Genomic DNA, 14,429 nt, shown 5'->3' on the forward strand with positions numbered 1-14,429 from the left:
TTTATGCCTTTGAGAGTTATATCATCTGGGTGTGCAACAGGGTAGAGAAGAGATGGTTTATACCCTGGATGGGGTAGAATGCCCAAAGAATAAATCACAGGGTGGTTTTTTTTTGGGGGGGGGGGTTGTTTTGTTTTTTGTTTTTTGCTTAAGTGGGTGGTGGGCTTATTTACAGTGAGCCTTCTGTGATCTGACTATTGTGGATTGATGCTGGCCTGGCCTGGTGGTGAGATAAATTGTCTACATAAATTGTATCCATGATGTGTCTTGGGGAAATGAGATTGGGGAGGGGGGTGTTGGATGACTGATCTCAGTGATGGGCGAGAGGAAGAAGTTGCCTTCTGGTTGCCCTCCGTCTCCTGCTGCCTCTCCTGCTCTGGCAACTTCTCTTCCTGACTCCTGCTGGCTGCTTGCCCTCGTCTGAGATGGGGAGGACAAATGCCTTGGTACTCTCCCCCCGTTGGCTTGTGCCCTTGCCAAGTTATAAGTCTTAGATGACCTAGACGGGGAGGAGATCATCATGGATGCCTTAGTTGAGATTCCTGCATTGCAGGGGGTTGGACTAGGTGACCCTCAAGCTCCCTTCCAACTCTACAAATTAGGATTTTATGAAATCAGCCCCAGCTGGAACGAAGTAGTCAAAGCACCTTATAGTTTGCAGAAGCTCAAAACTGCAAGAATGAAAATGGCCTGGTGTTTTTAAAAAGCACATTGTGACAGTTCTTAAATCCTCACATAGGTTTGTAAGCAGATTCAAAATGGAAAGACTTCACAGTTGAGAATAATAGAAATAAATTAATATAATTGCACAGAAGTCATTCCCTACAATATCTGGGTTAGTGGATGACAAGGCCTCAGTTTTTCACTAAAAGTATATGATTTGTTTTTAAAGTGAAGGTATTTGTATTGATTCAAATGAAGAATTTGTACTGGTGGCTTTTCAAAGATTTATGTGAATAGCAAAAAAAGAAGATATTTAATTTGCTGGTAACAGCTTTACACAGTCCAATGAGAGTAGCAGAGACATATAATTGAAAAGCACTTAAGGACTAGAATATCTTTCATCCTCTCTCAATGTGTGGATAAACAGTACCCCCTGCCAGTCCCCAAAGTAGTCTGAGTAATAGACTACTGGCAGATCTGCTTCATATTTACTCATTCTATTATCTTCAAGGATAACATCTGAAGATCCACATATAAATCTATAGAATGTATAAATATGGACAATATGGACATAAATTCCAGGGTAATTTTGTTTGAAAACAGATATCATGCAGCAGAGCGGTCAGGATAAAAGATAGCGTAAGCTGCATTTTTGTTATGTTATCAAGAGTTCAGAATCCATTTGACAGGAAATAGCATGAATTTGTCCAGACATCTGCAATGCACCTGAAGGAAATAGACAATTATTCAAAGGCAGAATTTGCTGTCAGAATTAAGTTCCAACTTGCAGCAAACCATGCTTAGGGAAGTAGAACTGTTGTTTGACACAAACCATGCTACGCAATAGGCTGGCAAAGGAGAATTGGAAAACAAGCTGTGGTTTGTACAAGTTATGGTTTGGTATGTGGTCTGAATAGAAAACCCACAGTTAAGTCCCTTGCTTCCAGAGGCCATTGCATCCAGGGACAAGATTATTGAGCAGGAAAGTAACTCTAAACCATGGTTTGCTTGATTGTGTCAGCACTTAAGATATTGCTGTGTTAGACATAGGAATGAGTGTCGGCCTCAGCAGTGCTTTTTCTTGTGCTACTCAGTGGCACACAGTCCCACCACCGCCACCCCCAGAGACGCTCAGCTGCGTGGGGAGCCATGGCATGAACAAAGCCCCTCCGGGGCCTGGGCACCTTCTCCCCGGGGCTGACCGGAGTACCCAAGTCCCACTCCCCAAGGGGTGCAAGAATGGGGGGTGCAGCTTGTGATGTGCTTCCCCGCGTGCCCTGGGCTCAGCTGCTGGCTGGGTGCCCCCTGGTCACCTCACTGGCGGTGCTCACAGTGGCTGTTGCAGGGCAGGGGGAGAAGCTGCTGGTGAATACCATCACCCCCCCGTCCCCCGTCCCCCAAAGGCACTGGGCCTCAGCTTCACCCTCTCTGGTTTTGTACTGTCCTGCTCTTCCATCACAGCCTGAGGAGGAGAGGAGTGGGATTCACTTCCATTTCAGATTAACAGCAGTCTGGTGTTGCATCTGAATCATAAACTGGGGTCATACTATGATTTATTGAAACAAGCCAGCTTCATAAACCACAGTCTGCAGTTGGCTTGTTTCAGCAAACCATAATGAAGACTATCCACGGCTTGCACGGCTTCGCGTTTCCTGCTGAATGGTGCTTTCCTCAAAAAGGCAAACAGAATTCTTTGAGTTCCTTGCAGCCATAATGGAAGCTGAGAGGAGAGGGGAAGATACATGAGCCCAAGGCTTCACTGCACTCATTCCTGTAACAATAAACCTTATTTCATTGTTCTGTCCAAGCACAGCCTATAGTTTTGGTTTAAATTATTATTTTAGCACAAACCATGGTTTGTCATGGCATCTGAACAGTTCACAATATTCTTTCCCCCTTCTTTAAATTTTTTTAGCCATGAAGCTAACATTGCTAAGTCACTTTTTGATAATTCAAGTATATTTACAGAACAAGATTGAATCTCTTCTAAATGTCATGTTATGTTATGTTATGTGGACACCTGCTGAAATGTGGCTTTTTAATGTTTCATATTTTACTATGTTTTATATATGCTGCAAGTTTCCCAGAGTGGCTGGGGGAACCCAGTCAGGTGGGCAGGGTATAAATAATAAAGTTATTAAAATATTATTACTTTAATAATGTACAGATAAATAAGGCAAGCATGCCATGGGGAGCCTGTCCTCAGTCACCCTACTGTGGGTTTGTTTTGTAATCTGTTTAGGAAGCTCCAGTGCTTCACTGTTTGTTTATTGCTCACTAATAATTAGCAACAGTAGAGATTAGGTTCTGAATGGCCGAGAGGGAAACGCATCTCATCATGTGACTGATTTCTTTGCAGGTTCAGCAAGTGCAAACGGTGCAACAGGTCCAGCATGTCTACCCAGCCCAGGTGCAGTATGTGGAGGGAAGTGACACCGTCTACACAAACGGAGCTATGTAAGTCCTTCATCTTGGACACCCCACTCATACATGCAGGTCTTCTACATGCACATAGGACCGAAGATGGAAAAATGTGTGAGAAAGTGAACATATGAAACTATCCTCACCAATTGTGAATGATGGACCCCCATCATTCATTCTGTGTTTGTTTTGTTTTGTTTTGTTTTTTAAAGCTCCATCACAGTTGACACCTGGTGGTTGGCGTAGATCTTGAGGGGGGGGGGTGTTTCTTTGTCACATGATATAGGTGAAGCCCATGTTGAGATAAAAACCATGGTTGGTATTTTTCTTTTCAGTAGACACAGGAAACATAAATAAGCTAATGCCACAAATAAGCTGAACAGTTCTGATTATGGGAGTGTGTGATAATTACACGGTCTTGGGAGTATGTGATAATTACACAGTCTAGGAATTTTGAAAGAAGAGAGAGAGCGCAAGCAAGCAGTGTCCTTAAAGTGGTGCATACGTCATTACAATACTGGGTGATAAATAAAACTGCCTTATGGTAGAGAATCTTTGCCATGCTCATATGGAAATTTTCAGTGAGGCGGAAGCAGCATTCTAGTCAGTATATTATGCACATCACAGATCTGTGAGTTTTCAGACGGTTGATCTATGAGTAGTGAGGTACAAAGAGTACAGTTTTAAGTGGATGACTCTTGAGGTTGTATTGCCTGTTCTCTACCATTGTAATGTACTTCTCATAGATGAATGTGACCATGATATGTCACCTGCAGTGTGCAGACAGAAAGCGATTCGTTTAGCGCCTGAATTTTTATAATTACAGTGGTGCCTCGCAAGACGAAAAGAATCCGTTCCGCGATTCTCTTCGTCTAACGGTTTTTTCGTCTTGCGAAGCAAGCCCATTGACGGCTTATCGGATTAGCGCTATTAGCAGCTTAGCGGCTTTTAGCGGCTTAGCGGATCAGCTGATAAGCGGCTTAGCGGCTTAGAAAAGGGGGGGAGGAAAAAAAAGTTGGAAAAACTCACAAGACATTTCGTCTTGAGAAGCAAGCCCATAGGGAAATTCGTTTTGCGAAGCGCCTCCAAAACGGAAAACCCTTTCGTCTAGCGGGTTTTCCGTCTTGCGAGGCATTCGTCTTGCGGGGCACCACTGTATCATTTTGAGTGGAAGAGTAATCAAGTTTACTACTTCAGTTTTATGTTAGATATCTCTAAATAATTATAGGTCTCTAGTATTGTGACTCTTATGTTCCTTATTTCTCATACAGCCAGCCTTCTAGATGCATTTGTTCATTCCCCGTGTTGCAAAAGCTGTTTTCTAAGGGCAGAATTAGACATTTGCCTGGCTTGCACATTACCGTGAACATGCAAGCATGCAGGCTCTGGGAGAGGGGAATGTGGCCGCATTGCCGCTTGGTTCTGCTGCTGTGCTGAGCCAAGCCATGTCATCTAAGCCCAAGGCCATGGTTTAGCTCTCTCTAAACTAGCTCCAAGCTGTAACCATGGTTTGTCCTATGGTTTGGGCAGCACCCTAAATCAAACCACCAGCAGAATAACTGGGGAGGAGCAAGGTGGCTGCCATTTCCCTTTGAGAACTTGCACCCTCATGCATTTGCACGAAGCACTGGTTTGGCCTAGTTAGTGTGATGTGTGAACCAGACGCTCAGGAAGGACATGTGGTGCTGCCAAAAATGAAAGCCCAGGGTTGTGTTGTTGTTCTCCCATCTCCTCTCCATAATAATTCCAAATATATTGTCTTCAAATAACATTGTGGTTAATGTCTTCAACATCTCTGCTTTGCAGGAATAAATAATTTAAAAACCTATAACAACTTGTGTTCGTTCTCATAAATATTGATGGGTGTAAGCAGCTTCCTTAATTTTTAGCTAAGAAATCTTGTCTACTTTCCCCACAGTAATATTAGCTAATATGATTAAATGTATTAATGTTATTAAATTCTATTACTATCACTACATACTGTTGAAATAACAATAATAAATGAACCCTATGTAAATAGATGGCGAAGTTAAACACTACAGTAGTAAGAACAGGTGTTTGAATCGAGGTTCTTCTGTGCGTTCAAATTTTTATAGCAATTAGGCTGCCTGTAAGGAAATAACACTTAACTGAGTAGAAAATAATTGCTAGGAAAAGCCTTTTCTTGATGGAGTGAAAAGCACCTGTAAAACAGTACTAAACCTAAGAGCAACTTTTGCATGGAAAGATCAGTGTGCTCCAGGTAAACGAAGCCTATTGAATGAGCAGATGAAAGAAAATTTAGGGTCGCATTCAGCTCAGGTACATGCTGAGGCAAGATGAGGTGGCAGAAGTACTAATTTATAAAAGGTGACAGATCATTGTCATGACATTTCCATAGAACCTAATAGAGTCAGCTGGGAATAAATCAATGTGTGGGAGTGTGCCATGTGCACACCACCTTTGAAACTTCAGAAAATATAAAAGACTTACCCTTTCAATGCCATTCTCTTTCATCAGAAATACTGCTACCTGACTTCTTTCCCACAGGGAAATGTCAGAAGGACACAAAACATCTTGAGCACATGAAAATGGTAACTGGCGTTGGACAACTCTATGATTTTATGTTTGTGTCCACAGGGACACACACACACACACACAGAGCCCAGTTCCTGTATACATCGCTTGTGCTTTCCCTTGGACATGCTGATATCTGCAGAATCTGCTTTTGTTTCTTTTTAAAGTTATTGTATAGCTCTCGTGATTTCACACAAGTTTGAATACATATGGGCAAACACGGCAACACACTTTCCGTGCTTGATCAAGTTTTCGGCATCTAAGCTGAGCCATTTTTTTCTGCCCGTAAGTGTATGTCATCTTTCTACTGTGAATTAATATTTTGTATTCTGAGCTCAGAAGTACTTGGAGTTGACATCACTGAGAGTGAGCATTTGAAACAGATGGACTCGGTAGTTACACACTTGTTGTGTTTTTTGTCTTAGCAAAGGGTGTGTCATCTCCACTTCTAAACATTGGGAATAACAGTTTGCTGTGTTGCAACTTTTGTAGTAAATAGTTTATAGTTTTTTTTTCCAGGAAAAGAGATTCATCTTAGATTATAAACTAATAAATTTAAAAGACTTTGTGCAATAGAAAATGCTGTTAGAAATGAGAAATAATATTTAGCTCGATGCAAGCCATTGTGGTGAAACAGTTGTCTTCCTCTAGTAAAAGGATGCATCTAAACAACTTTGTCTTTTCTCTCTTTTTCCCTGAAGACGAACAACCACGTATCCTTACACAGAAACTCAGATGTACAGCCAAAACACTGGAGGGAATTACTTTGATACCCAAGGCAGTTCTGCACAGGTGACTACTGTGGTCTCTTCTCATAGTATGGTGGGCACTGGAGGCATTCAGATGGGTGTCACGGGAGGACAGCTCATCAGCAGCACGGGAGGCACCTACCTGATTGGCAACTCCATGGAGAACTCTGGCCATTCAGTGACGCACACCACGCGCGCCTCCCCAGCCACAGTAAGTAGCGCAGACGCTTCCGTCTCTCTTGTTTGTTTTCAGGAGCAGAAATTCCAGGTTTGCTTAATGAAGGCATGGACTACCTGGCCCTGTTGCCATGCAACCTCTATTCATTTTTGTGTCGCTTCCACAAGGACATTGAAATGAACAAAAGCTTCACAGCAATGGGTCGCAGGGGTTTTTGCCCCAAATAATTGACGCCCACCATGCAAAAAAGGAAAAGTATGAGTCTCATTCTCTTCCATTCTTTTACTCAGATTTATTCGAACAGATTCAGACTTTCAGATGGCTTTCTCTCAAACCTATGTTCAGTAAATTTACTTTGTGGGGAAATAAAATTGCAGAAATTTAGTTAAATATAATGACAGTATCACAGCTTCTTTCACTGCATTCTTTTCAGTTCTGGATTTCATGTCTCCTGTATGGGTCGCTCTAGATAGTTCTCCATGTGGTTGTCATTCGTATTTTAGCTTTCTTGATATTGATAGCAGCTTCAGTCACAGTTGTAGTTTCCATGTGAGCAGGCATTTGACTGCATTAGAGGTATGTATCACAGAGATTAGCAACTGCATGTAAAGTTGCTAAATGGCAGGTGGATGCAAATGAACTCAATGTTTGAGAACTTTTTATTCCTTAAAAACAACCAATCCCATTCCTGGTTAATATAAATTGTAGCAGTAAATGATCGTTTGTTTTAATCATGGTTTGTTGAATAGTCCAGGGTCCAGCTTACTGATATTCAGCCAAACCATGGCTTGTTTGGTCTAGTGTTGGCTTGCTATTCCTTGAGCTCCTCTGCAAATACCCTGCTGCTACGCTGAAGCTCTTTGTGGCATCTGGAGACTGGCAAGGCATCACCAGCTGTCTTACCTTTGGCTGGTTACAGAAACGGGGCAGTGAACATAAACACTTGCCTTGGAGATCTTTGGCCTCTCCAGAAAGCTCCTAAGCAGTAAAACATCCTCCTCCCACAATCCTTTTGAAGAAAAAGTCCTTTCCTTCTGAAAGTCTTCTGCTTGTACCCAGATTATGTAGTTTGCTATCAGGCGAGGCTGTCTTTTGCTCCTCTCAACGGTGATTGTTCAGTGGGGAAGGGAGACATTAAACTTCTCCGTTTCACATTCACCCACCCAGCACACTTGCTCTGACAGCCTCCTCACCCTGCCCACGCACAACTTGGGTGATCCAGGTCTCCCACAAAGTGCAATAGTGTAAATTGCTCCAAACAAACCATGATGAGTGATCTTAGTCAGCTTAAGACATACAAACAAACCAGTGTTGAGCTTGACAAACCAAGGTTTAACATTGCATCTGTACAAGGCCATTATGTTATGAGAACCTGTGGTGTTCTAGGTGTTATTGAACTCATATCAGCTCCAGCCAGCATGGCTAATGGTCAGGAGTGATGGGAGTTGTGGTCCTGCAATATCTGGAGGACTGTGCAAAATGGAGGAGAACATACAAATTAAATAGACCTGCTTGTAGCAGCCATGTTAAAATACAGAGGCAGTGGGGAAAGGAGAAAAAAAACCCCAAAATAAACAGCATTATGAGATTAATGAGAGAAATGTTAAACATTGGGAACGAAACCCAGAAAGCCTTGTAGGGAGCGAAGGTTTCTGAGGTTCCTTTTCTACTCTCTCTGCCTTGCCAGTAAAGCCACTCTGTAAAGTCAGTGGATCTTGTAGATTGGCATTCAAGAGAACTTAAGTTTAAGGAGGAAATCTCATATGGCATTGTGTAGTTACGTCAAGTTCAGATTATAATGTACAGTGGTACCTCGGGTTACAGACGCTTCAGGTTATGCGATTTCGGGTTGCGCACCACGCCAAACAGGGAAGTACTGGAACGGGTTACTTCCTGGTTTTGGCGCTCGCACATGTGCAAAAACACTAACTCACGCTTTGCGCATGCGCAGAAGCGCCGAATTGTGACCTGCGCGTGCGCAGACGCGGCACTGTGGGTTGCGAACGGTGCAGGTTGCGAACGTCCCTCCTGCACAGATCACGTTCGCAACCCGAGGTTCCACTGTATATGGATTTTGGGATGCAGACTAGGAAAGGCAAGTTTTAAGAAAGGAAATTTCATACATTTCAAATGTTGACCCCTTGATGTAGAAGGTTCACCAACCATGAATATATTGAAAATCAGATTAATTTTTTTAAATGAGGGTTTTTAATCTCTGTGTGTATTTTCTTTAGGGTTTTTAAAAAATAGTTTACATATAAACTATTAATAGTTTACATATAAATTGTAGGTACATTGCTCTTCCTCTTTACAGCTAGAAACTTTTATTTAAAAATACTTCTAGTTTTGTTTTGTTTTTTAAAATAACTCTTAAATTGTAGGAATTGTAGAGCATACTTTTCAACTGCTGATGCCATACACAGCAATATCCATAATTGTTGCATGTACCATCTGTTTTGGCAAATTAAAAAGAGAGAATTTTAAAAAACTGAGGCGCTTGAAAGAGAAACTTTCAAGCAGCTTGTGTGCTTTTTAATATTATGACTAATTGGTGTTAAAATAGCAAAAGACAAAAGAGTGGCTGGTAAATTCAAATTTTATATTTGTTCTGCAATGTGAAATACTGTCCCTATTTTGAACTGCATAATTACTGTATTCTTCCTCATTATTTTTGCAACAGCAACCCCCCCCCCAAAAAAAAACCCCTATGATGTAGTGGAAAATAAGCTGTTTCAAGATTCCAGAAGTTCTTTGCGTATCTTGTTCTAACAATATGCCATGGAAGCTTACTCTGCTAAGTGTTTTATTATGAGTTTACAAGAAAAAGAAATCCGCCAAACTCTCTGTATGCCAGTTTCACTAACCACTTGATGACATCAGTATTATATTTGGAGATTGATGGCAGTATTTCTGTCACCTATTACAAGTGCATTTTTTTGAAAATCACAATGTGAAATAGTTACAAAATGGGAAAAGCTGTTGATTTATACATAGAAATGAGTGACATGAGTGATATGAAAGACAAGGCTTATGTTGAAATCAGATGTTTGAATTCATTGATATTATGATAGTCTTTTATTACATTTTGTCACTGTGAACCAGATTAGAATTGTATTTACTTTAGAAAGGATGGATTTCTCTTGAGTTAGTTCTCAGCGTTGTATTTCATATTTCTTTAAAAAATAATATTTATTACTTTTAAAACTTACAAAAAAGAAAGAGAAGAAAAAAGACAAAAAGGGAAAAAAACAAGAACGGGAAAAAACAATACAATACAAATATATAAACAATACAAAACACAACATTGACACATTGACCTAAACAAAACAAAAACAACTTAAAAACATACATCATACCATTTCAGTACTCTATCTTCCATACCCTTGTTTCATCGACCTCCTCTCACCTCCCTTTTTGTATTCCACTTCTATTAATTGTTTCAGCAATTCCTTTCCATCTTTCTCTATTTTCTGTCATATAAATATCTTACCTTATTTTTACCCTTATTTTCCATTAATACTATAATGCTTATTTATACTTAACTCCTTATAACATTTCTACTAAAGCCATAAGATTTCATTCCAACATTTTTCTAACACTCAGTAATTTTACAATATTTCTATTTCTAAAAATAAACTTTAAACTTTTTCCAATCTTCTTCTGCCATCTCTTCTCCCTGGTCTCGGATACTGCCAGTCATTTGTCAATTCCATATAGTCCATCAACCTGGTGATCTTCTGTCCGAGGCTCTTAACTCTTTTCCAAGTCCCTTCTGCAGGTCTTCTTCATATTTATACATGCACTTTACTTTGTCTTCTACTGATCTTGTTCTTATTTTCCTTCCTTTGATACTGAAGAGCAGATCTCGGGGAAGCTCCAACCTAGCAATGTTTTTATTCCTTCTCGACAGGTCAACCAAATCTCCATGGTTAAATCTAAAATCCATAAGGTATTTCAGGACATGTTTCAAAATTCCTCCAAATCCAACGGCCCCCACAGCTCCAATCTCCTCACGACCCAAGTCCAAATCCCAAAAGTCAGTAAATCCCTGCATGAAGGGATCTATCCAACTTTCCTTCTCCAGTCCAGGCAGGGCTCCGATCCTCAAAATCTGACTTTTTCTAAATTCAATCATAAAAGGCCTCAACTTATAGTCCTCAATTTGCCTCTGTAAGGCTGGGGCTCCCACTTGTATTACTTTAGGTTCAACAACAGCAACTTTCTCCTTCGCCTTCTCGACAATTTGCCCTGTCAAAGTAGATTCCTGTATCAGATCCTGAATAATTTCTGTATTGATGTTCACTTTTTGTCCCAAGTTAGTCACCTTTTGTCCCAAGTTATAAATTTTAGTAGTCATAACATCTGTCTTCTTGTGGAGTTGTTCCAACGAGTGACTTACCTTGCATAATGCAATCACTAAAGCTTCTTCTGTCGACATTCTCAAATAGTCCAAGGTCAATCCCTGATTCTCACAGACTCTTATCTTGCAGCTGGTTCCCCCAGCTCAGCTCTTATAACAGTTTCAAAGGCTCCCTCTAGAGGGAAACAGTTTCTATTTGTGTCAATCCTTTTAAGCACAGTTCAAACAGTAAATATAGTTTCAATTTTCAGTTACTTTTCCTCCTTTTTAAATGCAGAAGAGGACAATGGAAACAATATATTTTTCTTATTTAGCTAACTGTCAAGATACATTCTATTCACAGCCAATGAACTTCAAAACGTCAATCTTACTGGCAGCCCCTTTCCAGGTTCCGAGCGGTGGTGATTTAATTTTCATCACTCTCTCCTGCAGGTTTGCGCGATCCAAAATTTCCCCCCTCTTCTCCTGCTTCCAAGGGGGGTTTAATAGTTTTAATCGATGGAAGTTTAATCCTTTGCGAAAGACTTTCCAAGACCTTAGCTTGCAGCGTCTTTGCTTTAATCTATTTACAAAAGGGGAAGGCAGACTTCCTGTTTGAAACCTTCCCGTTTCGGTGCCAAATTAAGACATTTATAGATCCAATTTTCCGTTCCACTCACAGGTAGTTGTTTAAAATCGAATTGTCCACAGGAAAAAATCAGCGCTCTCCGGCAACAGCAATGCAGCTTCACTCCGTGAAAGAAGCAATCAATTCGAAGCACCGCACCGCTCACCCCACGTCGCTCCGGATCCCCAAAACCGGGTCTCCCTGCAATCAATGTTTCACTTCATTTGCATACCTGAGATAATGATAGTGATATTGAGTGGTAACTGCCCACTGATGGAAGGGAATCCATTTTGGCCACACACACACCCCACTGGGGGACTGGGAGCAGACTGGACTGGACAGATTGAGAGAATGCATGGGCCACAGCAGGGCAGAGGGCGACTGCTGAAATTTGCCTCACTTCCTGCTCTGCAGACAAATTCTCATCCATCAGTGAGCAATCACTTGTCACCCAGTGATCACTGATTTAAAACAGGCCAGACAGGAGCTCATATTTATGAAGGTGGGCTTCTAAAATTATTTCAATTTCCTTCTCTGCTGATTACGTTTGATCGCAAAAACTAATCAAGGAGTCAAGTAAAACATTGATACATCAGGAATAACTGTATTTACTATTTTGAGAATTCTGTGTGAATATTGACGCAAGCTGACATTTTACTAAGAGTCTTTTATATATTTGTGTTTCGGAAAGATTCTATGTTGGGTTTCTTTCAGTTTATGCATGTGGCACTAAATCATGGTTTCGCCTTGTGTGGAAACTGGAAAAAAGAAAGAGACCGCTAAGGGCTCCTTCTTAAATTAAACTGGCAGGATGGGAAGGGTAGCTTTGGTGTAAAGCACTGGTTCCCAATTAGCTAAGTGCTGCAGGCCCCTTGTTTTTTCATAAGCCAAGCCCTAGACCTCCTACTTGTGAAAATTTTGATATCTCTCTGGTGGTTTTTGTTATGTGGATGGTGCCACAGGCCCCTTGGGTGGGTTATGCAGACCCCCAGAGGGTCCACAGACCACCAATTGGAAACCACTGGTACAGAGGAAAGCCACAGTTTGGTCTCTTTCTGCATTTCCCAAGACATTTATTGGTGTGGGGAAGAGCAAGTATTTTTCAAATACAAATGCTGCAATCACTTCCATGTCACCAGAGTAATACAAGAAAAGGCCCTTAAAAGAGCAGTGAAATGGTTGCTTAGACATACTAGAAACAAATTATGCAAATTTTCTTAATTTGCATAATTATATGCCAACTCCATAATTATGAGTTACTGTAGCACAACATTTGCCTTTTCAAATGCAAGATATTCCATGTACCACCCAATAACTAAACAACTGTTCTGTTGAGAACATTTTTTTTAAAGCAGAAAGCACACTTTTTTTTGTTCTAAGCAGAAAGCACATTGTACATACTGATAATATAACACACGCAATTTGTAGTGAATTGTTTCCTTAACATGTGGTGGTATGTTGTGCACAAATGTTAAATCAATGTCTCTGTGTGGAAAAAAAATATCTGTTCACTCTCCTGTTTGAATAGGCATGCATATTCTCTAAAACAATGTGTGGGGGGGGGGGGGAGAATAGGGACTTGATCATTAAAAGACGCAATTAGCACATTCATACAGTTGCATATTCCAATACATTGTTATCCCAACTTTCCCCAAACGTTTGGAAGAGTAATCTTAAATAGAAGCTGCCTTTTGTGAGAATATGGAAAGTCAACATGACAGGCAAATTTCAATTGTTTATTTGCCATTGTAGCCTTTTATTGGCAAGCAGAAGATTTATTTATATTTGTGCACATTGCAGGTGTAAACAGATTATTATTAGGAGGACATTATTTCTGGAGATCTAAAATTATTTGTACACTCGCATTAGTCCTGTTGTAGACTGAAGGTTTGAATATGGACGATTCATGCAATGCTTCATGTGTACTGAGGTTTGCAACCATTTTAGTCTGCATGAATTTAGATAAAACTAGGGTGTATAGCTATTAGTCTATTAATATGAGCTTAGTGATATGTTCTTTGCTCTTTGATAAGTCATTTGTTTACTTAAGAGTATAGTACAATACTTTATGTTACTGTGTTCTCATCTATTTTAAACATCTCCTCCTCCTCTGTCCAGACTTGACTGGGGCTAAAACACTCCCCATAACAATTAATTTTCCTTTGATATAAAATGCTATTAAGAATACAAGAACATTAGAAGAGCTGTACTGGATCAGGAAAGAGGTTCAAATCTGGAATCACTTGCATTTAAAAGTTCCTTGTATCTTTGGCATTCTAGGTTAGACCACTGTACAATACAGTACTTTACATGTGTCTCCCTATGGTGTATGTTCTGGAAATGGCAGCACATACAGACCAATTTTGCAATTACTGTACATCGTTGGTGGCCAGTTTGCTTCCAGGCTCAGCTTGAAGTGCTGCTTTTGAGCTTTAATACCCTAAAGTGTCTGGGTCCCTAACGCCATAAGGACGGGGTGTTGGGATCTTCATTGCAGTGAGTTGCAACATGCAGGCAATTTCTTCTCTAAAGCTGCAGAATTCTCTCTAGGGAAGTCCATCTCGCTCCCCTCTTTCTGGTTTTTTAGACATCATGCCAAAGTGGTCCTCTTCTGGCAGGCTTTTGAGTTGCCCTGGTTATCTTTTTCCTGCTTCTGCTTTTCTGATCAACATCGCTGCTAATTTGTTTCTCTGGGGTGTTTTTCAAATTTGACTTGATTTACATGTTTAATATACTTTGTTAGAGACCTTGACGATTCTTCACTGAGATCATGGTTTAAAATAATAAAAATAATAATTAAATAGATTTCCTGGAGAATGTTATACTAAATAAAGTATTTTACAGTTTTCTGTGTCCTATGAGAAGGGCCTGAAGTTCAGTGGAAGGGGACATGCT

General features: G+C 40.5%; 1 protein-coding gene across 5 annotated transcripts in view; it reads left to right on the forward strand.

Annotated features, from left to right (window-relative positions):
* RFX3 (regulatory factor X3) overlaps positions 1-14,429 on the forward strand; it is a 113,393-nt gene that overhangs the window by 61,614 nt on the left and 37,350 nt on the right. For 4 of the 5 annotated variants that reach the window (XM_081845037.1, XM_081845035.1, XM_081845038.1 and 1 more), the window contains exons 3-4: positions 3,023-3,120; positions 6,342-6,600. In XM_081845037.1, coding sequence (XP_081701163.1) covers positions 3,023-3,120; positions 6,342-6,600 — 357 coding nt within the window. The remainder of the gene's footprint in view (positions 1-3,022; positions 3,121-6,341; positions 6,601-14,429) is intronic. The other variant, XM_081845039.1, reaches the window with a different exon arrangement.

This window comes from Podarcis erhardii (genome assembly GCF_964252035.2).
Source record: "Podarcis erhardii genome assembly, chromosome: 17".
Taxonomy (NCBI): Eukaryota; Metazoa; Chordata; class Lepidosauria; order Squamata; family Lacertidae; genus Podarcis; species Podarcis erhardii.